Genomic DNA, 27,486 nt, shown 5'->3' on the forward strand with positions numbered 1-27,486 from the left:
TATAATACGTATGGTAGTGAATCGTTACATCATACAGCATGATACAATATTTTTTAATATCCCTAATATACAGATATCAAAAGTAGCATTTTTATTAGTTTTAATTCAATCATTGATATCATGAATTGCACTTGTAACAATGGAATTGTTTATTTAAAAATATATTGTTCATTGCTGATTTATGAAATTTAGGAGTGAGTGACAGGTCACTGAGAAACTCAACTTACTGGATTACCCATTTGTGATATCAAACCCATAATTCTTAATAACTGTAATTGCATTTACACTTGTAACATCGTCATTTTTAATAAAAAGAATTCATATTTGTACTAGTGGAAACCTAATTACTCTTATAAAAAAGAAAATTTTCACTAGAAGTAATTCAATTGTTGATATTAAGTGTGTGCGTGCACGTGTGTGTGTGTGTGTGTGTGTGTGTGAACATAATCTAACTCACTTTCAAAATCTGGTTGTGAGCACTGAAAATTAAGTTAGTCACTTAAATGATAGAAACTGTAGTGACAACCTTATTCTGCTGCTGTGTGAGCGCAGCCTGTATGGATCTCGATTTCTACCAATCAGGTCTTTGCAAATGCATGCATGTTTTGAAATCACTCCCACAGGGTAGGATGAGCATGCTCGCATTGCAGAGATTCCTCCTGCACTATGGAAAACTGCCGGACCTCTGTCCTGTCATCAACCCCCATTCTCTGCCGCCACAATGAGGGCATTGTGTTCAGTCCCAGACCCGGGCAGGCTGTCCTCAAACCAATCATGTTTGGCAAAGTGAGCCTCGTTAGAACAGAAGGATTAACAGGAAGATGAGAGCTAAAGCTGCTGACAATATGATGTGTACAGGAACTCCTCTAAAACCTTCAATAAAAAGCCGTCAGATATGGACGTAATATGGGCGTTATCAATTTAACATCGTAAAGTCAAAAACGTCTCCCTTAAAGAAAAATATTACCCCAAAATTAAAAATGATGTCACTATTTACTAACTACCATGTCCCAAAACTTGTGTAACACAAAAGGAGAAATGTTTAAGAGTCTTACAGCTTTTTATCATACATCTAGTGTTCATAGTTACCACAGCTGGCACACTTCCAAAAAACAACAAACATTTTGTCCATAGGACTTGTGTGCTATATCCCAAGACTTCTGAAATCACATGATAGTTTTGTGTAAGAAATAGTGGTGTGCATGAGCCAAAACTGAACCCATGTGACACCTGACTGGGGGTGCGCTTCCCTTACAACAGTGTAAATCACTGTTTAACAACCATAGTATAGCTACATCGTTGGAGAAATTATCTAGCTAGTGACCACTATTTACCGAAACCGTAGAAATTATGTTGTACATCTATCATACAAACTACATTGGATTAACAATATAGAGCTGTCGTTAATTATGTTAATTAGGGTGTAATAACTTCTGATGGTGTCAGATTATAATAGCTCATTTAAACGTTCTTTAGAAAGATGTTTATTGTGCGAAAGCTGCTGTAAACATAAAAGCTGCTTGCTCTATGTAAATGCGACAGATGCATTGCACTGCAGTAGTGCAATTTCCCTCTACATGAAACTTTGGGATTCACCCGACACACTTGAGCACATACGCTCATGCTGTCTTCAAACACCTACAAGAATGGCACTTATGCATTAACATGGACACATAAGCTGTATCCTCCGACAGAAACGTCTGTGCTAAACTGCTTTCTCTTAACAGACTTTAATCTCTTAAATGGCTTATTTAGCATTTTCATGATGTCTCAGAATGCTACTTTCTGCAAAATCTTTTCTTAAGTGCGTGTAAACGTGGTCAAAGTCTTGACAGAATGAAAGATATATACTTCATGGGATGAAAGATGGAAGCCTCAGCGAAGTCAAATGAAGTCCACACAGCAAACTAATAAGGAATTATGCTTCTAACCACAGTTGGAGAGCTCTAGTTCTAACCACACAACTTTGCGATGTTGTTTGCGAATGTTAATTGGAACTACAGTTTCAGCAAACACCAAAAAGTTGAACTATGTTGGTAACGATGGTACTTGCGACCATATTTGGCTAATGATGCTTTTGGGAAATGCGCCGCTGAATCTATGATGGAATGTTAGCATAGCAGGCTAATCGGTTTACATGCTAACTGGAAACACAAAGAGAATGTGATTTGATTTGACCATTTCAAATCGTTGAACTTTGTTGGTAACGTTGAAACTTGCGATCATAGTTGGCTACCGATGCATTTGGGAAATGCACACTGGGACCGTGAAATTTTAAGCCTGAACACAACCAGACCCCAAAATTGCTCACTCTCTTTATAATTTCTTCTTCAAGCAAGTACATTTGTTGCACAATGCTGTATATTTTTTTGTTATCATTCGCAACAGTATAGTAATAGTTAACATTCACATTTTTAACAAGGCCCCTAAGCACACCAGAACAGAAGTGAAAGAACATTGGCTTACCATTTATCAAATGCTGAAACTTTGCTTTGGAGAAAAACAATCTGGAATCATGTGTAACAGTGTAACAGTCACATTAAGTCCTCTTTGCAACCTGATCTTCGTCAGCACATTGAATCATTCTGACACCTGAGCTCAAAACATGTAGATGCAGCACAGTAAAAAAATAAATACAAATATAAACAGAATGCAGGTGTCGCAAGATGCGTTTCTTTTGAACTTGTCTAAAATGTGGCGGTCCTGCATGAGACATTGAAATAAAAAACACCAAGATGTAGTGCAACGGTCAAAGACAACTGTCTACCACGGTTTCAAAGAAAATGCACATTTGGTGTGAACAGCACCTAAGCATACATCATTACTTACAAACCCTAACCCGATGTTACACTTGAAAAACTGTCCCGAACCCGGCACTAAACCCAGCATTTTGTCAGGTCCAATTGAGCCTGGGCTGAGTAGCAGACTTCTAGTGAGGAACAAAGCCAAATTTGTTATTTGTTATAATATTCTTCTCTAAAATCGTATTCAAATCCACATATTAAAAATATGGCGCACTGAGGTTTGAAGTCAACACCATTGGTTATTGCGTGCGTTGTAGCCAAACACAGGCATGCCTGTTCCAATTAGCCAAATGTAGAAGGAGATTTGAGAGCTGCCATATAGTCATCTAGAATACTATTATAGGTGCTTTTTTGCACAGATGTGGTCAAAATGAATTGTTGTTATATGGAAAAGAGTGTGAAGATTCCTCTTATTGTTCCATGGGGGAAAAAAACAACATATGTGTTTGGAACGACTAAATAATGGAGTAAATAATAATGGACTAGACAATAAAATGAATGAACAATGACAGAATTTACATTTTTAAGGGGAACAATTATTCTAAAGCTTCAGATAATTGAATATCACATAGCAAAGTAGAAGGTACTTCCTGTCAAGTTTGGTACACACATTTCTTTTAGTGTTTGAACATTATCCAGTCTGGTTTCAATAGCTTATTTAGACATCCTAAATTCATATAATAACTCTTAAAGTTACTCCCCAAATCTCTAAGCTCATTTGCCTGTCTGCGTACGGTACACCTTGACCCCAAAAGAAGACTTTGTCAACATGCTAAGCATGACGTGGCAGGCCACAGTCAGCATGCACCGAGGGCCCAGCTCTTTCTGTAAACTCCCCACCCACCCATCCAGCGCTCAGATCTGTGGCCAAGTGTGGTGAGTAAAGCCTGCTCAAAGCTCAGCCAGTTCTGCTGGCAGGCAGGTGATAAATAGGCCCAGCGTTAATGACACTTAATGCGTGCCCAAATCCCTGCAGTAGCATCAAAGACGAGAAGAGTCCCTAATGCCACTCTATGGAAGGGGAGGATTACATGGCAGAGAAAAGGAGACCGCAGTGACGAGACAACAGCGAGGAGCAAGAAAAGTGGCAGATCACAGCGACACTTTACGCCAACAAAGGCGGTGTAGACGTGGAGGAATGCATGCTTGGTGGAAGATGGGGAGGGGTTGGGTGTTGGGGTACTGGCATTGACAAGTAGTGGAGAAGTTGGGCATAAGACACTTGAAATATCTTTTTAAAAGAGGCAGAGTCATCTTTTTGCCCTTTCCTGTTGAAAAACTAAAAAACTAAAAACAACCTAATATGGTTTAGCTGATCAGCCAGCTTGTAGGGGACCTGGCAATACAATATTGCATCGATGTGTGGGTCTTTATATTTAGTGTATTGCAACCTTTTACTCATAGTTACTGGTTTCTCATTCATCTTTATTGACTTATTGCATTAAAAAAATAACGTATAGGTGTCTCAAATGCATTTTTAAACTTTTTAAACATATTTTTACCTGTGTGAGACACTGAAAAACAGTCAGATAAGGAACAGTCGCAAATTTAAATTAACTGATCATTTAAATTGATAATTTACTGTAAATAATAAAAAAATGACTTAAAGGGGTAGTTCGCTCAAAAATCTTTCTGTCATCATTTACTCACCCTCATGCCATCCCAGCTATTTATGACTTCCTTTCTTCATGCAAGTGGATGGAGATTAGACCTTTCAATCTCCAAAAAGAACAGATAGTCAGCATATTACTTAGTACAGCAAGTACTATAAGTACTATAAATAACCGCTTAATACCATATACCGTCATACTTTGTGATAAACATAATTTTGTCTACCAGCTGATCTCCCATCTTAACTAACCAGCAAGCGCCTTGACCACTCTAAAACTATCAAAACAGACCAGCTTGGACAGCCTAACAACCATAGATGGGTTTAATAGTTTTTTCCACCAGGCTTGTGGACAAGAATATAAGAGAAACAGATATTGAGATTGTTTGAAGAACATAGGCACACAAAATAGTGTCCTCATAGAGGTTTATGTGTAGACACATTGTTAAATTATTATTTTAATTTGAATGCCTTTGCATTTGACAGCATAGTTGAATTATTACCACATAATATGATTGGTGATAAAGTCACCATGACTCATATCATGGTATCCTTCTTTTGCCATTGCAGTTTTTAGACACGCTATTTTATCAAGAAACTTTGGGGATCAACTATGAGAAACGTACTTTTACTTGGATCAATTGAAATTTTTCTTCCATCAAAAACGGAGCATTTCGAAAAAGCTCTCCATTACCGCATATTTTGTAAAACGATTACGTTAGGACACTGAAAACTAAGATTTCAAACTTAAACAGATTAATGTTTAGACAGCATGTGGCCTTATTCAGTCTAATCTGTTCTGAGTCTGCGTATACTATGGTTGGGATCGCGTAAATGCTTCCTATACCTAGGGGTGGGCGATATACCAGTAGAAACTGCTAAACAGGGAGAAATTTGAAAACCGGTGTACATTTTGGGTGTACATTTATGGAAAATCCCCATCGCGTGGCAAGATATGTACACCTCATTCTATTCACTTTACACGTACATGGTACACATACTGTCAGAGAAGTGGAGGAGGAAGGCAGACCGGCTTCATATGAGACTGAGAGAATTGAAGAAATAGGGTTTCCAGGCACTGACAATTTTTCGGCGGCCGCCTAATCAAGATTTCGGACAGCTAAAGTAAATTACATACATCTTGCATTCTAAATGTGCTTTTCATCTGACTCGCACAGCTGTGTTTTATGTTATTGTCTAGTAAGCATCCCATTTGTGCAACAGGAGAACACTTAAGCGGGATCAGTTGCGCTACTCATTGCGGTTATCGCGATACCGCGGCACAAACCACAAAAATGTTGTGACCAATTTGAGTTTTTTTTACTTAAAGCACTATGGAGGAAAGATCAGAAAGACTAAAGATTATTGGAATGAATACAAATGCAAAGATACTTATATCATCTGGCGTAAGCCCCGTCCTATGGTTCAGTGCTCAGATGATGCTTTAACCATCAGATACTGCTGGATGCGATGGCGGCAGGGGAGCAGAGCTTACCCCCATCCAGGACGGGACCTAAACTGGTGGAGATGGGGTGGGATGGGGGTAAAAACACAGAAGTATGCAAACAATGAGAGACAACTGGCAGGGTTTTAAAGAGGAGGCTGCATTGTGATTGGATGTGATGCCTGATAGATAAATGCCGAGATCTTTCAGCTAGAACTATAGTTAAGCTTACATTTATGTGTCATGCGTTTTTTTTTTTTTAAATACATGTCATCACCTTTCAAAACATTCTGTTTGAATGTTGTTAGATATTAGGCCATATTTGCCTTCAGATATTCATATATACTCTATAAAGATTACTTTAATCATTAATGAAGCCTAATGAAGTGTTTATTTACCTTGTTATATTTTCCCGTTATCGTGATATACAATTATTTATATTGTGATGTACTTGTTTGTGCAATAAATATTTTTCATACTGTGTTTTTTCGCCACTTAATGTCCATGTAAAATCTTGGGCCTGAATCAAAACCAGTATAGAACTGCTATGTTAATGTATTGCCCTTGTAGGGCTTGATAAATTCAAACAAATTTATCATGTATCCGGGTCAAAGGGTAACGGTTATTCTACAGAATAGCAGTCTTTTAGTGAATGTTTCTGTGGTTGTAAGCAGGAATATCACTCCACTTCCTGTGAGTATTGTCTAGCATTGTGACCTTTGACTTATGCCTCTGGTCCAAACGATGTCATCTTTTGTATATATGCAAAAAGAGGCCGATGGAACAGAACAATGTCTGTTCTGCCTGTGTGCGTATAGGAGGTATAGGGAGTTCTGGGACATAGAGAGCCTTCTGTGTTGAAGTGCATGTGTGTGTTGTGCCTTCTTTCTGATGCTGGTGTTTGTATCACATTTGAATTTCTCTGAATTTAATTTACTGTTTGTGCTTATATAAGAGCACAAAAATCGTCCTCTCAGGGCCTAATTCTTATTAAGCTCTGCAAAGCTGAGATTTCTGTTAGTAATTCGGCTTTTCACAAACTTATGACAGTCATGAGCGTATTAGAGGAAATTTCACAAAGAGACCAAAGATGATTAATCTCAGATGGACTTGCTGACCCAAAAATGAAGTCAATTTTTCTTACCCTTGTGTCATTATAAACCTGTATGAAACTTGTATGACTTTGAAACCCTTCATGAAGGTATTTTGATTACAATGACAGCTGATAGTGACAAAAAATGACCAAAAGCAAATAATAATAATAAAACCCACTGATAAGTACATTCTATACTCTTCTTTTCTGAAGATACATTAGATTTATGTGAGGAACAGATGGAAATTTAAGTCATTATTATTGATGAACTTCTCGTTCACTGGGCTGTTAACTCAAGAATCGCTGCATCCGGATCAATTTCTTAGTGAGTTGAACTTGAGAACCAGATCCGCCTGATTTGTGAGCACATTTTTGGGGACTTAGGGATCAAGGCTTCATTAACTACATTTCCATCCAAGGTTTCTTTCGCCAAAAGGTGTAGCGCATCAAAAATTTTACCGATATAGCTGATGGAAATGCAAATTATCGTAAAAATTTCACGTGTCGGCATAATATTTTTCCATATAACTTTAGCGCATAAACTCTATGTTGATACTTCAAATGTCGTGACAATCTGGTTTGGAAACACTTTTTGTCGAGTAAATTGGCATTAATGCAAAAATATAATGTCACATGATAGAATTTACCCCAATCGCTAGCCTGTGTTAATCCATGAAAGCCAGTTTACTGTACATGAAGCATTACTCGCACTGTTGTGGATTGGTCATAACGGCATACCTGCACAGATCCGATGCTGCAAACACATCTGCATCATGACACTTCCAGGAGTGCCAACACAAATATTTCATATCTTACACCTGTCATTGACAAGTGCACGGAGAACAAATGAATGGCCACTCTTTGAGATTAATATAACCGCGGTAGCCATCCGTTTATTTATTAAAGATTCTTTTCCACACCATTTAAAATAATAGACGGCAGTCATGGAATTAGCCCACAGTACAAAAAACATATAATTTCTGTGCACAAAGATGTTTCAAATTAAAAATAAATGCACAATACTAGGAAAAAAGCATTACTGTGCTTTTTTGGAACACAAACATGCCAAAAATAGTGTTTAGCTTACTTTTGAACAAATGCCAGCAAAATTCCCTGTATTAAATTAAATAAATTACCAAATGAATAAATTATTAAATAAAAAATAAAAAATACCGACACCTTAGTTTAGATGATTGTTCAAAATAGCTTGATGGATGGTCCTTATACTAAGACTGAAAGTTTCTTCACTACTTGGTGCAGGTTCCCAGCTTGCGATAGGCTGTTGCAATATTACAGTCCTATCAGAAGGGCAACTGTTCCCTTTTGATCGCAATTCCTCCTCTTCTGATTGCATTTAATTGTGAAATAAAATGACAGTAAGCTGGCTAATTTCAGTGAATTGTCTCAATACTCTCCCCATTTTACCAAAACTGGTAGTGACATCTGGGAGGTGAAAGGTACTTAATTAGCAATATACACACATTACTGTATGGAAACGGCTTAAGGGCAGATTTATATTGCGATAAACCAAAACTTATGTGACTAAGTTAAGCATGACGTCATCACACACACCATTTTTATAGATAAAAGGCCATTTGAATGGAAACAGGCAGAAATGTATGCATTTTCAATTTGCCGATAACAAAACAGCGTGAAAAGAGAATGGAATCTAGGTTAATACAAATTATGATTAACAGGAAATCTGAGCAGTATCAGCAAGTGTGCGCTCAGGGAAAGAGAACTATATAGCGCAATTGCCATGACATTTCCACAGACTAAACATTTAATTTAGCCACTCAACCACACATCTGATTCTCTCTCCCTGCTTCTTTTTAAACCAGTAAGCATTTGTGGTGTTTGGAAAATAAAGGATGACCAATGAGAATGTCTTTCCCTCCCTCATTCTTTCTGTCCTCATTTTCATCCTCCCATTCCCTCCCTGTTCTCTTTTTTTATCCCTCGTCTTGTGTTTTTCGCTCAGGTGAAAGAGTGTCCTCTTGTTCATTGTGTTTGAGTGAAAGGGAGGCCGCTCAGAGCAACAAAAGGCAGAATATGGAGCTCAGGAAGCCTGACAGTATGTAAAAGAAAAACATGTCTCTAAGAAAACAGAAGGAGGGGAAGTGAGCATTGTTTCTTCCTTCCTGTGTCACTGTGAATCTGTGTGAGGAGAATGCAAAGCCAGACGGCCTTTTCAATGCTCAAGGAAGGGTTTTTATTATTTATCTTTTCGCCAATTTTCTCTCTCGGTTTTCCATCCATTGGGGCCGAGGTATCATATCCCCTTTCAAGCTTTTATTGTTGAGCTCACCTCAGTCGAATACATAATTTACATTACGTAGACATTGATGCAACTGTGTCAGTTGAGTTGAACTCGAGAATCAAATTAGTCAGATTCGTAAATGAATCAGACCAGAACCAGATCAGCATGAAAAAGATTGTTTCGTAAGACTCGTAAGATTGATTCGTTCACACATCGATATCACAAAAAGATAAAACGGCTTCAGAAGACTTGAAATTTAGCCATATAAAATACTTTCATAATCCTTCTATGATGCAATATTTTGGATCTTGGCAGCATTGACACTCTGAAATGTTGATACTGTATATACAGTTTATGTATAAAATACCATGCATGGATATTCTTCAAGATATCACTTTTTATTTAGTTCTAATTAAGTAAGAAGTCATATGGGTTTTGGTTGAACTACTCTTTGAAGGTTTAAATTTAGTTTGAGAAGAAAGAAATTGAAGGTAAATTCACAATCTGTGTAATGAGAAAGAAAGGCGAGAGAGCGTGAGAGAGAGACAGACATGTCTGGAGGGCCTACTTCTCCTTTGAGTGCATGTGTGGGTTTAACTGAAGAACATGGGACTAGAGCGGCAGTGTTAACGACAGAGAGCTATTGAAATGGATCCATTGCTTTGAAGAGGACAGCAGCACCTGAGGAAGGCCTATTTGTCTTGTGGCTTTCCACCAGTGTCTCAAGATTCATGGGACTGTGTTATGTTTACCCAAACATGTCAGCTTTTAAGGCTGGAGGGTGATGAAGGGGAGGATTAGGTCTGCCAGCCTGGAGAAGGACGAGAGTATGAATGGAGCAGAAAATGCTGAGAGAGAGAGAGAGAGAGAGAGAGAGAGAGAGAGATTGGGTCTTGTAGTAGCATAGTGGGTGGGACTCGATGGAAGTAGTTAGAAACAGTTAATCCCACTTAATTTTAGATTTCCTCCACCTTTAAAATCCCAGTTTAACCTCTGAGTGTAGAACAAGTGCAACTGAAGTCATGTGATCCATAGCTAGTCAACACAGACCCAAGGAGTGGTGGTGGCGTAGTGGACTAAAGCATATAACTGGTAATCAGAAGGTCACTGGTTCGATCCCCACAGCCACCACCATTGTGTCCTTGAGCAAGACACTTAATCCAGGTTGCTCTGGGGGATTGTCCCTGTAATACGTGCACTGTAAGTCGCTTTGGATAAAAGCATCTGCCAAATGCATAAATGTAAATGTAACTCGTCAACAAGTGGCAGATCTAATCATATAGTTGACTAATTGGTACTTAGGCAAGTGTTGTGACAAATCCAGGCCATGGTTACAGGCATTGTGTAGTAGTTATCAAATATTCTTCCAGCATATCGGCACTGTGAAGCTCTTGCGAGTATTCTGATCTGACTCCAGCTGATGTCCTGGTTGAACTCTGTTATTCTCTCCCCACAATTACTGTCTCTCTTCATCATGTTGAATGAAATTTAAAAAAGCCAACAAATAAAATAAAAATAGATTAAATCAAATCCTGCCCATGAAGCGAGAGCAGCATGCTGTGTAGAGAAAGGTGTCATTGTACATTCAGGCGTTGAGTGTTATGGCCTGGTGTTCCATTGTACAAAGGGGAACCCCTATTCTCCTTCTGTCTTTTAAAGGGCAATTATGATTTTTTTTTTCTTTATCACATGTTATGTTGTGAGGCTGTAACCTCAATCACTGCTTCCTCTACAGGGTGGTCCCTTCTGAAGCTAGTGTAAAGACACTTTCAGAAGCTTTGGCCCCTGAACTACAGAAAAGTGTTTGTGAGTTAGTGTGCATATACACAAGAGCGTCCATGGAAGCCAGACAAAAAAACAGGAAACGTGCCAACAATGCTCAGATTGTTCCAGTAGTGCTGATAAATGGCTCACTGTGATCAAGGGGGTGAGAAAGACTGAGAATACCTCTAAAGCCAAGTGCATACTACAAGAATGAAACTTGTCATGCTCTTGATTTTTTTAATCTGCGACAATATTGCGACAAAACGCTCTGTGTGTGCCAGTTGCCAATATTCTTCTAATGTGCAAAACTCATTGTGAGGAAACATACTCTTCTAATGTGCAACTAGTCGTAGAAGCTAAATCAAATTTCAAACTGGCTTGAAATCTAGTCATTCGGTCTTCAGGTGGGTACAATGCCCAGACGAGCGAGAGAGTAGGAATGACCAACAGCCAGGGAACTTGCGAGGCAACGAAAGCACACAAGAGGAGAGAGATGCATTGGTAATAAAATAAAATAATTTTCCCATTCTGTGCAAATCAGTGCAAAAATGACCACAAGCCCTTCCTTTATTTTGGCTGTTACAGAGCCCTTGCTAAATGTTGCATCCTCTCATGTTTTTATTTCCCTTGCAATAAGTTTTGCATACCCTTGCAATAGTTTGTTCATTCGCAATATGTTTTGTGTTCCCTCGCAATGAGTTTTGCATTCCCTCACGAGGACATGTGCGTTCCCTTGCAATAGTTTGTGCTCCCTTGCATTAAGTTTTAATTTAGCTTGCTATGCTAATTTTTGCTTGAGTTTTTGCGTACTGGGAATAAAACAGTTTTTTTTGCGGAATTTGAGGTAAAGAAGCACAATTTATGATACCATTTATTTTATTTAAATTTCTTTACTGCTGATTTGAAATATGTTCTTTGATCGTAATCTTGACCAACCGTTTTGGAGATTTCAGTCTTACCCCATTCAAGTAGATAGGAGCTGCACTATCATGATTGGAGATAGCTTCCAGAAACCTTCCAGAAAGATGTCCGCCAGTGGACTGACTTGCTAGAAAGACATTGTTTGCGTTCCCCAAAGATTAGTTTTGCTCTTTCTTTGCAATCGATTGTGTTCCTTCGCAATAGTTTGCGCTTCCACGCATTAAGTTTTGTGTACTGTCGGAATGAGTTTTGCGCTCCCTTGCAATATGTTCAATCAAAATAAGTTTTGTGCTCCCTCACAATAGTTTGTGTTTCCTCGCAGTAGTTTGTGTTCCCTCGCAATAGTTTGCACTCCCTCACAGTAAGTTTCCTTGCAATAGCTTTATCCATCCCTCAAGAAAAGTAACCATGGATGCACTATAGTCAATAACAATAGATTACATATGGTTTTTATAGTAAAACCATAGTAACCATAACATTTACCAAGGTTTAACCGCAGTAACTATAGTTCAATGGTGGTGTTTATAGTATAAATAACCACAAAAGTTACCATGGTTTTTCCACACAAACAATATTTAACAAAAACAAATATTGCATACTAGAGCGTTATCTTATCAGTCTGTTGACCATTATGTGTAATGGAATTGTTTCACAGATTACAGGGGACAACTTCCGAGCAAAGTTTAAGACTGTTGTTTTGGGTCCCTGGGTCCCTCTGATACGCCAATTACGTCAACATGGACTGAATGATGAATTGAAGCATGGCTCCGACCTCCACACTTTGTTTCACACAAAAAGAGTTTGAGGTTGCACACCATGGCAACTGTATCAACTTCTTCAAAACAGGATCCTAATCTATGCATCTGTCTCTCCCATTTTTCCCCTTTCTTTCTTCTTTAAATATATTAGTATGCTCCGCAGCAGCAATTTTTGCATTCGTCAAGTAGAATTCTCAGAAGTTTATTTGCCATTCGCAATGGACTCGCCCCAAACGTTTTGCTAATGTGGTAGGACTGACTCAGACATTGAAGTCATCATCAACTCCATCAATGTCATCATTATCCTCATCAAGCTCTGACACACCTTAATAATGTTTTTGGAAATATTGAGCACACTTGTGATTTTAAAGAAATGGTTCACCCAAAAATGACAATGTTGTCATTATTTACTCACTCATAGGTTGTTTGAAACTTGTTTACCTTTTTGGGGTGAAGAGAATGTTCATCTTTGGGCAAATTATCCCTTTTTTAGTTTCCATAAAATGCTAAGCTTCTGCAGTGGAAACTTTCTCACATTAATTCTAGGAAAATGATACTGTAAATGTGTATATTTATAGTAAGTAGCATTTGCTGGGTTATGATGTTGAGCTGGTATGAGGCAGTAGAGATGAAAGCATACCTGTGCCAGGGTTTGACGGAAGGATTGATCCCTCTAGAGCCACTTCAAAGATGGCTATTATATAGTTTCCTCTCGCTTTCTCTGCCTCGACACGACCAGCAGAGCAGTCTAGTCATGTCCTCAGCAACTGATTTCTTCAGTACCCTGCTTATATTTGTCCAAGCTTCTTTCTCTCTCTCTTTTTTCTCTCTCTCGCTTTATATACAATCATGAGAACTGACTTGGTCTTCTGCTGTTGTAGCCCATCTGCCTCAAGGTTCAATGTTTTGTGCATTCTGAGACGCTATTCTGCTCACTACGATTGTATATAATGGTTATCTGAGTTATAGTAGCCTTTCTGTCAGCTAGAACCAGCCTGGGCTGCATTTAACAAAATCATCGCAAGCTTAAGTTGATCGTCGAGACCACTGGCACCAAGGGTTTCTATGATCTCCATAGGCTTAAAATGCTTTTGAAAAATGTAGGCCTGGCCATTCTCCTTTGGCCTTTCTCATCAATAAGGAGTTTCCATCTGCAGAACTGCCACTCACTGGATGTTTTTAGTTTTTGACACCATTCTGAGAAAACTCTGGAGACTGTTTTGCATGAAAATCACAGGAGATCAGCAGTTACAGAAATACTCTGACCAGCCCGTCTGGCACCAAAAATCATGCCACAGTCGAAATCACTGAAATCAAATTTTTTTTCCCCATTCTGATGGTTGATGTGAACATTAATTGAAGCTGCTGACTCGTATCATGAGTCATGATAATCATGACAAATCATGCATGATTTTATGCAATACACTGCTGCCACACGATTGGCTGACTAGATAACCACATGTCTAAATAGAAGTACAAGTGTTCCTTATAAAGTGGTCAGTGATTCTATTGCATAATTTTTGTAATGGATCAGTGATGTGCCATTTATTGTTAGTTCTGGCCTGTTAATATATTAAATAAAACAGTACAAATGCATTTTGTACATAAAATAACCTAAATGCTCTTCTTCTATGATGATATTTGTGAATTAAAGGGTATTTAGTGCAGCTGTTTGAAACAAGTTATGTCTTCATTACATGTGTTGACATTTAGGAGGATCATCTTTCTGATGGTCGTGCACCAAAACCCTTACATGTGCAAACACTGGGGGGAGGGATTGCAACACAACCTCCATATATATATATATATATATATATATATATATATATATATATATATATATACCTTTTCTGCAGGTCATGCATAAGGCCTGTTGGAGGGAAGAAACTGCTTAAATCAACTTAAGTCTTACCTTAATGGTGATTTTCTGCTCTTAACTGGTTTAGGATTAGCTGGTCTCCTAGCCTGGCTATTGTGGTGTTAACTGGTTTAGTTTGTCGGTCAGCTAGTCTCCCAGCCCAACATTATGGCAAGTGCCTAAAACTCTAAAAATTTCTAAAGTCTTTGGTGGCTAGCAAAGACCAGCAAACCACCTCATGATAGTTTAAGCTATTTTTTTATTATTTATTTATTTCAGCCAAGGGGGCCCGACTTGCCCCATTGCAAAACCTAGTAATAATTGAAATAATTGACAGGAAACATGTGTCCAATGCTGAAACATGACTGCCAGATATTCCTTTGGTCTTAAACGGTTCATGATATCTTGTGAACTGGGATTGTGTCCATCACATCTGCCTTTGACTAATTAAAAAAATAAAATAAAAAAGAATGAAAATAGTAAAGAAAAACAATATCTTCTTGATTACAGTGGTTGCAATAAGATGCTTCATGTGCAGCATGAAGAACATGATAGACTTTCACTTTAAAGGCAGCTTGAGATCGATTACACACTTTCATGTTTTACTTCAACGTTCCAACATTCAAGTGTTACTTGAGCATGGAAATAACTTTCAATTACCACACAAGGAATAGTTGTCAACACATATATCCAATGGATATGAATGACAATTTATTTTCAGAGAGAAACAAATATAAAATATATTGCAGTTTATCCTAATTTTGATTGTAACCGTAGAGATTAAAATGTGTTCAGGATTATTTTATTATAGTGTGTCTTAAATGTCACTTTTCTTTTCTCCCCAATTTGGAATTCCCAGTTCCCAATGTGCTCATAGTGGCGTCATGACTCGCCTCAATCCGGGTGGCAGAGGAAGTATCTCAGTTGCCTCCGTGTCTGAGACCGTCAATCCGCGCATCTTATCACGTGGCTTGTTGAGTGCGTTACCACGGAGAAGTAGCACATGTGGAGGCCCACGCCATTCTCTGCCGCATCCACACGCAACTCACTACGTGCCCCACCAAGAAAGAGAACCACACATTATAGCGACCACGAGGAGGTTACTCCATGTGACCCTCCCTAGCAACCGAGCCAATTTGGTTGCTTAGGAGACCTGACTGGAGTGTCTCAGCATGCCCTGGATTCGAACTCGCGACTCCAGGGATGGTAGTCAGCATCAATACTCACTACCCAGTAAGCTACCGAGGCCCCCAAATGTCATTATTTTGACACCCTTTGGCTCTGTTAACTCTTTCCCCGCCAAACACGGAATTTTCCGTGTTTTATGAAAAAACGCTTCCCCGCCAAACACGGAATTTTCCGGGTTTCCATGTTTTAAGTGTTATACGGTAAGGAAGACCCCTGCGCATGTTTTGAAAGAGTACGCAACTCTTTGATCAAAGAAACAGACTGCGATCGTCTCAAACATGAAGAAATGGAGTATGAGAAGCTCAAAATATCAGACATAAACATGCCTTTTTATCAGCTTTTTGTCTGAAATGTTGTTTTTTGACAAAACCTACCTCTGTTCAAGTCGCAATAAAAAAAGAACAAATGAAGATAAAATAAAATCTTTTTTTTTTGCCTAGGCCCAGCAGAGGCCCAGATCTTTATTGTGATATATAGCATCTTCATATATTCATGGAAGAAAATATTCTGCGGGCCATTAAAGTTTAGCGAAAATCGTCAAAAACCCTGGCGGTGGCTGGCAACTTTTTTTTAAAAACGCTGGCGGGGAAAGAGTTAACTGTTAATATATTGCAAAAAAAACTAAGAATATAAATGTATCAGTTAATAGTTTTATGCTAAGTTGTTTCTTCAAATTTTTTACACAAAACCATCAAAACAGTGGCAACAGTGCAGGAAGCACTATGGTGCAAAGTAGCTTTTCGAAAGATATATTTGGTGCTACTATAAAATGTGACTGATGGATTGATGGAGATTTATAGTGCTAAACACTTAGCCTATTAGCACAAATACTGTGTATTAAATTAGCTTAGGATGAGATAACCGATCTTCAATTAACATGAATTACAAAATATTATTAAATGCACCTATTATGCTCACCTGTTGAGAAAAAAAGCTTAAACCAACCCAAAGTCTCTTAAACTAGCTCGTCTCCTAGCATAGCCATTCTAGCCAGGCTGGCCTGTTTTGATGTTGGAGGTGATAAGGGCAATTGTGCGGCTGGGTTTGACCAGGCTGGGAGGCAACCCTGCTTTAACCAGGGTAGGCTGGTTTAAGATTATACATATATATATATATATATATATATATATTTCAGCTTTTTTATTACAGATAATTTAATCAAAATTTTGTAGGTGTTCTTTATGTGGAGTGCTAAGTGTGAAACTGTTTCACATGGCTATACATTTTTGTTTTCTTATGGGGATTCAGTATTGTGGTCTGTTTTATGTAGCTGCTGTAGACTAGCTGTCAACACTTTGATGAAAATGCTTATTAAGTCATACCAGCTCATGTGTGCGATATTGGGAGTAGTTCAAAACCCAAATATTCCCCACAGTTTAACAGGTTTGTGTTGAGTGCATTCCATGCCACCATGTCAGTGGAAAACAGTGTTGCTCAGGTCAACTTGTTCTGTTTCTGTTACCCGGTGAAGTTTTCCAGGCCTCATATACAGCAAATTAGCTTTTCACCTTGTCATGTTTGACACACTGACAAAACAAATAAACAGCAAAGTATCAAAGTCTCTGTGATGAATATTTTCAGGCCTTTCAGTTTATCTTCTCGAGCCTGGTGGTCTATGGTTATGAGAAGCTGCCCTTTTGGCTGTTCCAAACCTCTTGGGATAACAAATGAAGTAATGTTGCAGTTTGGTTGCATCAATGTTGAATCAAGCAGGCTCAAGAGTTTATATGGCCTGAATTAAAACCTTGCTAAAAATGTTCATGTTCAGATGTTCAAGGTTTTTATTTTTTAAGTACATTTATTTCAACAAGGGTTGATCTTACCACAATTCCAACACTACATTAGTTTTATGACTCTGGAGTGATGCACCTCTCAGTCTGAATAATAGAGTACACCTGTTGGTTTAGGAAAACCACCTAACCCCAATAGCTGTGTTCAAAACCTGAATCTGCTGCTTTTACAGGTGGTATATATAGTAGGCACACAATACAATGTTTCAAAACATCCTGTCTATTATCATCAGGTTGATTTTTGAAGGAAGCATATTCTTTACTGCCTATGATATCTTACAATAAAAATGGCGACACAGTGTTTGAAAGAAGCAAGTTAATTCATAAATGTCAACACTTGTGATACCATCTTTACTGAGTTACTAAGCTTTGAACCCTGATGAAAAAAAAACTGCTTAAACCAGCTTCAGCAGTTTTAGACCTTATTCAATTTCAATGTTTTCTCCCTGGAACGATACAAAAATACTTTAAACTACAGTACAGCCCATTAAGATTGTATATGTCTATCTCTCACAGACTCATTGTCAATCCCATCAAAAATCAAAGATAGCACTGCTGTGAATAAGGTCTACTGATCTTAGCTGGTGTCCCAGCCTGGTCGTACTGGTCTATTTGCTAGTTTTAAGGGTGTTTTTTTGGCACTTTTCAGCTGGTCAGGCAGGGAGACCACCTAGACAAATGTAAACAACCTAAAATGAGCAAACCAGCTCTTGTTTAAGTTGTTTTTTTTCAGCGGGGTAAACATTAAATGTTAGGCCTAAATCTTGCTTGAATTTGTTTTAGACATTACATACAGTGGATATAAAGCGCCTTTTGATTTTATTACAGCACTCAGTCTTTTTGGGTAGGAGTCTATTAGCATGGCACATCTTGACGTGGCAATATTTGCCCACTCTTCTTTGCAAAAGTGCTCCAAGTCTGTCAGATTGCGAGGACATCTCCTTTGCACAGCCCTCTTCAGATCACCCCACAGATGTTCAATTGGATTCAGGTCTGGGCTCTGGCTGGGCCATTCCAAAACGTTAATCTTCTTCTGGTGAAGCCATGCTTTTGTGGATTTGGATGTGTGCTTTGGGTCGTTGTCATGTTGAAAGGTGAACTTCCTCTTCATGCCTGAAGGTTTTGTGCCAAAATTGCCTGGTATTTGGAACTGTTCATAATTCCCTCCACCCTGACTAAGGCCCTGGTTCCAGCTGAAGAAAAACAGCCCCAAAGCATGATGCTGCCACCACCATGCTTCACTGTGGGTATGGTGTTCTTTGGGTGATGCGCAGTGTTGTTTTTGCGCCAAACATACGTTTTGGAATTATGGCCAAAAAGTTCAAACTTGGTTTCATCAGACCATAAATGGAAGTGCAACGTAGTGCAGCGTAGTTCTAGTGGGAAGATTAGCAACTGTACATCATCACTTCATTAGCGGGGTAATTCCTAGCCAATCGCATGGAAGCCATTGCTTTATAAGTCTGCTCACAATCTATCACATTGCTGTTTCAGTGCGCTAAAATACAGGCAACCTCCGCCACCCCACCTCCACCAGCTGAGCCCTGTCCCGCACGGGGGTAGGCTCCTCGCCCCTGCCTCCTATCTCCGGCAGGATATGATGGTTCCGGGCACAACTCCCTCGGACCGGCGGACGGGGCCTACGCCAAAGAGAGAGACATTACCTTGTTTTACATTTATCAAATAAATGGCATCTTAAACCTCACTCAAGCCTGCGTGTCTTCCCGATAGAACACATTTTCCCACGTGCTTTTGGGAGACTTGATGTTTGTTTTTGCAAACTTCAGCCAGGCTTGGATGTTTTTCTTTGTAAGAAAAGGCTTCCGTCTTGCCACCCTACCCCATAGCCCATTCATATGAAGAATACGGGATATTGTTGTCACATGTAACACACATCCAGTACTTGCCAGAAATTCCTGCTATTCCTTTAATTTTTCTTTAGAAGCCTCTCTGACCAGTTTTCTTCTCAACTTTTCATCAATTTTGGAGGGACGTCCAGTTCTTGGTAATGTCTCTGTTGTGCCATATTTTCTCCACTTGATGATGACTGTCTTCACTGTGTTTCATGGTATATCTAATGCATTGGAAATTCTTTTGTACCCTTCTCCTGAATGATATCTTTCAACAATGAGATCCCTCTGATGCTTTGAAAGCTCTCTGTGGACCATGGCTTTTGCTCTGATATGCAACTAAGAAAATGTCAGGAAAATCCTACTAGAACAGCTGAACTTTGTTTGTGATTAATAAGAGTCACTTTAAATGATGGCAGGTGTGTAATGACTTTCTATTTAACATGAGTATGAATGTGATTGTAAATTCTGAACACAGTCACATCCCGTTATAAGAGCGTGCACACTTATGCAACCAGGTTATTGTATGGTTTTTCATTTTCATTTTTCCCCCACGAAGATTTAAGTTTTTTTTTTCAATTTAATACACATTAGGGTGTGTATACTTTTTATATCCACTGTATGATATTATGATGCCTTGGAAGTTGGTCTCAAATTAATTTCCTTAGGAGATGCCTTCGTGCAAAAATGCTATCTGTTTAGTCATTGACAGAACAAATAGCCTTAGTTTTGGACATAGCCATCAGCGAACACCATCACAAGTCAGAGGTCAATTAAAACAGAGCTGACTTCAGAGCACCCTAGAAATGATGGGTAAGGTATGAGGTTGAAAATACATTTATACACCTGACCCTGAACTGTCATGTGGTGGAATAGGTAATATTTTGAAGAGTAAAAAAATCAGATCAGGATGGTTTGATTAGATTGAAGGCAAAAAACATCTGGAGCACAACTTCATGTAACCGCACACTTACACTTGAAACCAGAGAGGAAATTACATCTGTTAAATAATAATTTAGACTAGAAACTTTTTTCTCTCTCAGTGTTTTTTTCATTGATGTTAAAATGTACAGGTGTGGGTTTTCTTTGATATGACAGTCCACATGTTTCATTCGCTGTCTTGGCTGCTATTGTTTGAAATGGTTGAAGCCAGAACCTCTCATCAACTGATCCAGTGATTGTCCAGGTCACTGACTGAAGGTGCTGTCTAGCTCGAACAGGGTCTGTAATCAACAATACTGATCAAGTAGTTAGAATTGGCATGGCTGATAACGCAAAGCAAATTTAGCCATCAGGTACTACTTGCCTCATTGTGTTAAGGCAGTTTGTCACAATCACGACACTAACTCTGGCTCTGGAGTTTGTTAATTAATGGAATGGGAAATTGAGAGAGGCATGCATAATAAAAAACAACAAAGCCAGATTTCATTTGTTGTAATCAGGGGTTTCTCGGATTTGGAAGCCAGGCAACTAGGGCAGGCGGGATTTTCGTTTGAAATGCGAGAACCACTGCATGGATTACTCATAATTATCCAATGAGTGTAATCAATAATGTGCAGTTTTTCATCTTGATTGCACAAATGTTAAATGAGTAGCATAAGGACAGAGATAAGGAAGTTCTGTGGAAGTTGCAAAAGTGCATACATTCAAAGCTCCACCTGTTCCCAGAAAGGTAAAATATCTGGAAATAAAGATGTTGAATTTGCTCATAAATCAAGGTGCTAGAATTTCACAATCATTTTGATTGATTCTGCAACATGTTATCCTAGATTGCATCACTTTATGTCCCAGTATAATCAATGAAAATGTTCTGGTTACTACTGTTACCCTGGTTCTCTGAAAAGAGGGAATAAGATTCCTTCCAGGAAAGACGATCTCTGAAGCCATTTAGAATCACGCCAGTCTTTTGGCAGATGGTGGTTGAGGCTTTGTCATTGACTGTGCACACCTTAACAGTGATCTCCCTGCTTCTTCTCCAACAAACAGTGCATCATTTATCACTTCCACATTTGAAATGCTTTTGTATTTGTCATTGTTGTTGTATGTTTTATTGAGTGTTAAGCGCAGAAAAGAGCCATTTGCTTAACATTATCTTTTTTAAGATTGCTTTCACAAATGTTTTCCACATTGTGATCAATATATCAATCTGTGTTAGGGGTACAAGCGCTGTTTAATAAAAGCGGTGCTCTATGAGACTAATTGTGTTCGCTTTGAACACATGAAACTCAAAACGCTTTGCTCTTGGCTCACTTTCATTCTGAAAGCAGAAGTCACTCCACTCTCCTCCCACTATACTCATTCTGTAGCTTCCAAGGAAACCAAATGAAGGAGGTGTGCGAGGACGGGAATAGAGTGCAGTGATTTGAGGAGGATTTGTCACCAGCCCAGCCTTGCATGCCTCATTTTCTCCACCTAAGGCGGATTTGCCTGTCCAATTTGACTGTAATGATCTGCCAGCTGGCACACATCATATGATCACGTTCAGCAGAGATTACGATGAGGGGGACGCTACATATCCCTGATGTTTTTCCCTGTCAGGCACGAGTGCTGTTAATTGCCTGAGCTGAGTCCACACTGACACAGCATTTGCCCGGGATTGATTGTGTTCATTGCGAGCATGAACTCAAAACACCAGTAGTTTCCCATAGCATCAGCTACTGATTCAGCATCGAAGTGATCAACTTGAAAGGCAACTGTCTACACTGGAAGTACAGCCTAATACAGCCATTTTATTATTGAGTATGTGTGAAACATACTTTTGAATCTTTTTGCCATGAATATTGTTTTTTACATATTAATATAACATCTGACTGCTAAATTTAAGCCAACTCGTGGTGACTCTTTTGATTCTAACCACATTTATACACAGTTTTAGCAATAATAACATTACAATAATAACTACAACTGATTGGTCTATGCTATCTGCTTGTCACTTAGAATGTTCACTTCTATAAGCAAGCATTATTAGGATAGTAAAATAAATATGATACACTTTTGTTGTTGACATCAAATCAGACCTACATGAGCAAATTAATCTGTTATTTAGTAATATAGCTAATGCTGCTGCAATATTTGGCCCAGTGATTGTTTCATGAGTTAGATCAGTAACTCACAATTCTACTGTTGGTTATGCATTTGCAAAAAATGTCCTTTTGAGCCTGTCATTTTAATATTAAAGCATATTGTTGGGCCTTTGTTGTTCATGGTATTATTCATACATTTCATGTTTTAATGTTTTTATGCAATAAACAATTTTTTGAACTTTTGAACTTTTTGTCCAATGTAAAATCTACAGTATGTCTTAAAGCAGAACCAGTTGAGGGACACTGATGTAAATAATATACATATGTGCATCTGCATGTTAGAAATTTAATAATCTTTTATTAGAAACTGATTCACATTTCTTCCAAGTTTTTTTTTTTTCAAAGTCATAAAAATTGTATGCTGAACTCTTTGAATTTTACCCAAAGACTCTCAGCTTTCATTAATAATGTAACTGATATCATTGTCATTGCGGCTGACCCCTGTCTCTCTCTCTCTCTCTCTCTCTCTCTCTCTCTCTCTCTCTCTCTCTCTCTCTCTCTCTCTCTGATTTTAGGGATCTCAGCATGAACAACATCAGTGAGATTCAGCCCAATGCCTTCCGCAACTTGCACTTCCTCAGTGAACTGTAAGTACATTTAAACCTGCTGTGTATTTCACTTGTGTCCACCTCTATGGTTTTACAAATTTATGTACACAAAAATAATTGCAGTGATGAGTGGTTATTTATTTTAAGTGGTTCAGTGAAGGTTATGTTGTTAACTGACGCAATTCCAGATGTGTTGTACAAGATCTTGATAGACGTTTACCTTACAATCAAGAATAAATAAAGTAAATCAGTGCCTCAAGTGATAATGACCTTGGCGTGCATTATGCATTTTGTATTTAGTAGGCTGATGCATGACATGTCTCTGAGCTCGGTTTGCTAACTATATCAATATTTAACCCTAAAGGGATAATTCACCACAAAATAAAAAATAACCTTTGTCGCACTTTTCTAGAGATGCTTATTCTTATAGACATGCTTATTGTAGAGATGCAACATCAGCCATCCTGGAGCAACTGCTAACTTTTAATGTATGCAATTGGCAGAGGCTTTTATCCAAAGACAGTGTATTCAAGCTTGCCGTTGCTAGCACCGGTTTTACTAGAGGAACACTTTCATCAGAGTCACTTTGAAGATCACACATATATTATACCAACATTCAACATGTACATACTCTGTCTAGACCTTTAGGTGTCAAGCATTGATCAAAATAAGTTGAGGGCTAAAGCAATAGCATGTCTGCTCACACTTTTCTCCCTGAAGGACCAATTAGCTCAGGTGAGACCTAGCATAACCTCTTTGAGAGTCTCTGGAGAGTGTTAACATTGAAATGGAAAGCACCTGGCTGCAATGGCAGCTTGCACATGGTGCCGGCTACAGCAGCCGTAGGTCTGCAGAGCAGCTGGGCCTCTCGGCCACCTGACGGAGGCAAACAGGATGGAATGGGAAAGTGGTGCAGACAGTGGGAGGGCTGCAGGAAATGTTACTTTTTTTTATAGGAGTCAATATTTACGGTGTGGCTGTCAAAGCAAACTGACAATTCCTTTTTCCACTCCAACGAGTTAGTCCTTGCTCCCTATGGGAATAGTGTTACATTTCAAACAAATGGGAGGATGTAAGGGAATATTTGGAAAATATCTTTTTTCAAATTAAAATATATTGTTTTGCCCTCTATTCTATAAGTCCTCTATTCAACTAATTAACTAGGGCTGGGTAATTACCTCAAGATACAACAAAAATCACAATATCTGATTCACGATTTAAAGGGAAGCACAATTTCAGAGTTTCTGCTTGGCTTCTTTATTGATTGCATTGTAAATAACTTAAATACTGTACAATATAAATATTGATACAAGGATCTAAATAAAAACAATATTATTAATATTAGATTTTATAGCGATACTTTCGTCATTACTCAATACTTTGCGATGCATCATGATATCATAAATTGATTTGCAATCAAAATTTGTGAATGTATTCATAAACACACTTTAAAGGTACAGATGTATATTGATACATGGATCTGAAGTATCGAATGTTTATGTTTGTATCAGCACAGCCCTGAAACTAACGAAGCATTGCTTTGATTACTTACTCTAATCTTTGTATACTTTTTTTAAAATCATATAATTTCAATTTCGACTGCAGTTATTGTTAAGGAATATAATAGACTCCTTTGTTTCCTTCAATAATGCATCATGAACAGTGTGAAACTCCTAGAGACAGTTTGACTTAAAATATATTGCAGTGCTATTAGTTGGAGATAAATTTCATGTTTAGCTTTCTTTGATGTGCTGCTGGGAAATGATGAATTTGTGTGTTTTTACCCTTTCTGGTACTCATTTACACCCCCTAGGCTCAGCAGTCTGTGCAGAGTAATTCCACAAGTCTAAATTGCACTTTAGAGGATCATCTGTTAAATTCTGCGCCTCCAGGTCAACGAGAGGCTCTTTGGGAGTTGTTGTTTTTCCTTAAGACATCTTAAGCTGCCTACCTAAATGTAATGATTAATTCAAACAATCAAATGTGTTAAAATATAAATGATGTGAGAATTCAGATAAGTTTATTTTTTATCATCAAGAGAGGTGACCCAAATTGTGTCTCTCAACATACTGTGTTTGAGTTATGCAGTGTTGTCCACACTTCAATCAGAGTTCAGACTAAACCATTGATGTCTACTTATGCACTTGTGTAACACAATAACCCACCAGAGTCCCTCAGCATTACATAAAATACTCCAGTGACCTGCGGCTGTAAAATTCTGGCTGCTGTCCTATCAACTCCAAGGTCATCTGTGAGTGTGGAAGTGGGGAGAAGAAGTCTTGTTGTTGCCTTTGGGACGGATGAAATGCAAGCTGAGCCAAGAATGTCTTTCTTCTTCCTAAACTCCACCTTTTGACTTCTGCTCTGCCTCAACTTCCTTTAAGTTGATGATTTCCCTGATTTAAAAAAAGGTTTAAGATGGTCTAGCTGCTCTCCAGCCTTGTAAAAATGGTCTTCAGCTGGTCTATCTAGACTCCAGCTGGTATAACTGGTCTCCAACTAGTCTAACTTGTCTCCAGCCTGACAAAATATTTCTTCAGCTGGTCTAGTTGCTCTCCAGACTGGCCAAAATGGTCTTTAGCTTGTTTAACTGGTCTCACGGCCTGGCAAAGCTAGTATTCTGCTGGTTTAGCTGATCTCCAGTATGAACAAGATGGTCTATAGTTGGTCTAGATGGTCTCCCAGCCTGGTCAGCTGAAAAGGGCCCAAACCAATCTAAAACCATTAAAACAGACCAGCCTAACCAGTTTGTCCATGATGGATGACCAGCTAAACACCATTCAGCTGGTTTAGCTGGTCTCTTGTCCGGTCAAGATGGTCTTCAGCTTGTGTAGCTGGTCTCCCAGCCTGACCATGTTAGTCTTTATATGGCCTTGCTGGTCTCCCTGTTTGGTCAGTTGAAAAGTCCACAAACCTCTCTAAACCATTAAAACAGACCAGCCTAACCAGGTTGGCCAGGCTGGAAGACCAGCTAGTCACCTTTGGATGGTTTTTCAAAAGGGACATGCAATGCTAAACCTAAAGTTGGCCTTAATTGATGTCTTAAGTAACATAATTTTGCTCCATTCTATTTGGAATGGTCTCCAAGCCAGGAACAACCAAAGACTAGCTTAGCAAGGCTGAGAGACCAGTCTGAACCAGCAAAGCACCTTAGGCTATTTTCAGATTGTTTTCAGAAAGGTCACTGTGTTTTCAGCTCATTAGATTTTAAGAAAAAAAGAAATAGAAACCAAAGATCTCTTTACACAGACCTAAAATGATACATATTTAAAGTAGAACAATAGTTAAAAAGGAATTTTGAACTTTTATGTATCATTTTTAGTTAAGTGTAACTTTGATCAATGGATTACCAATGTTGCAAACTTCAAGCATCATTTAGCACTCAAGCTTCAAGCTTTTTTCCCAGGCTTCAGAAGTTACTGACCTATCAGCACCATTAAGAAGAGAGCACTTGGATGTTAAAGACCTGCAATTCCTGTCTCACACCCATCCTTGTGTTTTCTTAAGTCTTCTAATCTTCCTCATCCTGCATGAGACATAAGGCCATGGCCAGCCCCCCCCCCTCCATTCGTTCTATTTCCGTAATGGCTCTCAGCTGAAATCACAGTTCATGGCTCCTCCGTCATCAACCAAACAAACCCTGGCCAGAGCACCCTGTTGCTTTATTATTGCAAGCTGATGCTGGGCCATTAGAGGGCCATAGGTACCTCTATCATACTGCAGCCTACAGGACAGCCCCGTCAATGCTGATGGGGTTTAATGGGTCCATTGTTGCCCCATTTGAGAACAGTTAATTCTTCATGTGAAGGCCATTAATCAGCAGCTCTGACGGTGACAGCATTATGGCTTGCTGGAAATGCTGCTGGTGTTTGCTTTACTAATTGCTATTTGTAACAAGTGGGAAGATCTCACGTTCTCGCTAGTGAAGGTTAACTGAAAGCTCTATGCTTGTTTATACCTGATTTTAATTTCCATCTCGGGAGATTCGATTGCAACTGATCTGTTGAAAAGACCAGCAATGTTTGTCACCAGCATATATTGTTTTGGATGCTGGTCCTTACAGTATTCCCACCCTTTTGACCAGTGAATTTCCATGACTTTTCCATGACCATTCTTGAACTAACTACAGATAATTTTGATTCACACAGATTTGTGGACTGTTTTAAGTAATTAATATAAAAAGACTGACTCAAAAGAACAATTCACTGACAAATCGGGCATCAAATCTTGGTCATTAAATATTTTAGAGCAGAAAAAAATAGAAAAATACATTTTACAATAGCAATTCCCATGGCTTGTCCAAGCCTAAAAAAAAAACAAAACAACATCAATTAAAAATTCCTTGATATTTTTGGTTTTCCATGACTATGGGTTTACTGAAGGATTCAGGTGTCCATAAAAGGCTTCTTTGCTAACTTAACCAGGAAGCTGCCCTTGGTCCACTAGCTGAATCAACAAGTGGAACAAGGGAGGTCCACTTGCTGTTTTTTTGTGAGAGAATAGCATGGCTATGCTA

At 38.7% G+C, this 27,486-nt stretch overlaps 1 protein-coding gene across 1 annotated transcript in view; it reads left to right on the top strand.

Annotated features, from left to right (window-relative positions):
- The window catches only part of LOC127618454 (leucine-rich repeat-containing G-protein coupled receptor 6), a 111,276-nt gene that overhangs the window by 26,065 nt on the left and 57,725 nt on the right, over window positions 1–27,486 (top strand). The window contains exon 2 of the mRNA XM_052090906.1: window positions 22,938–23,009. Within this exon, the coding sequence (XP_051946866.1) occupies window positions 22,938–23,009 (72 nt within the window). The remainder of the gene's footprint in view (window positions 1–22,937; window positions 23,010–27,486) is intronic.

Source organism: Xyrauchen texanus, chromosome 25 (genome assembly GCF_025860055.1).
Source record: "Xyrauchen texanus isolate HMW12.3.18 chromosome 25, RBS_HiC_50CHRs, whole genome shotgun sequence".
Classification (NCBI taxonomy): domain Eukaryota; kingdom Metazoa; phylum Chordata; class Actinopteri; order Cypriniformes; family Catostomidae; genus Xyrauchen; species Xyrauchen texanus.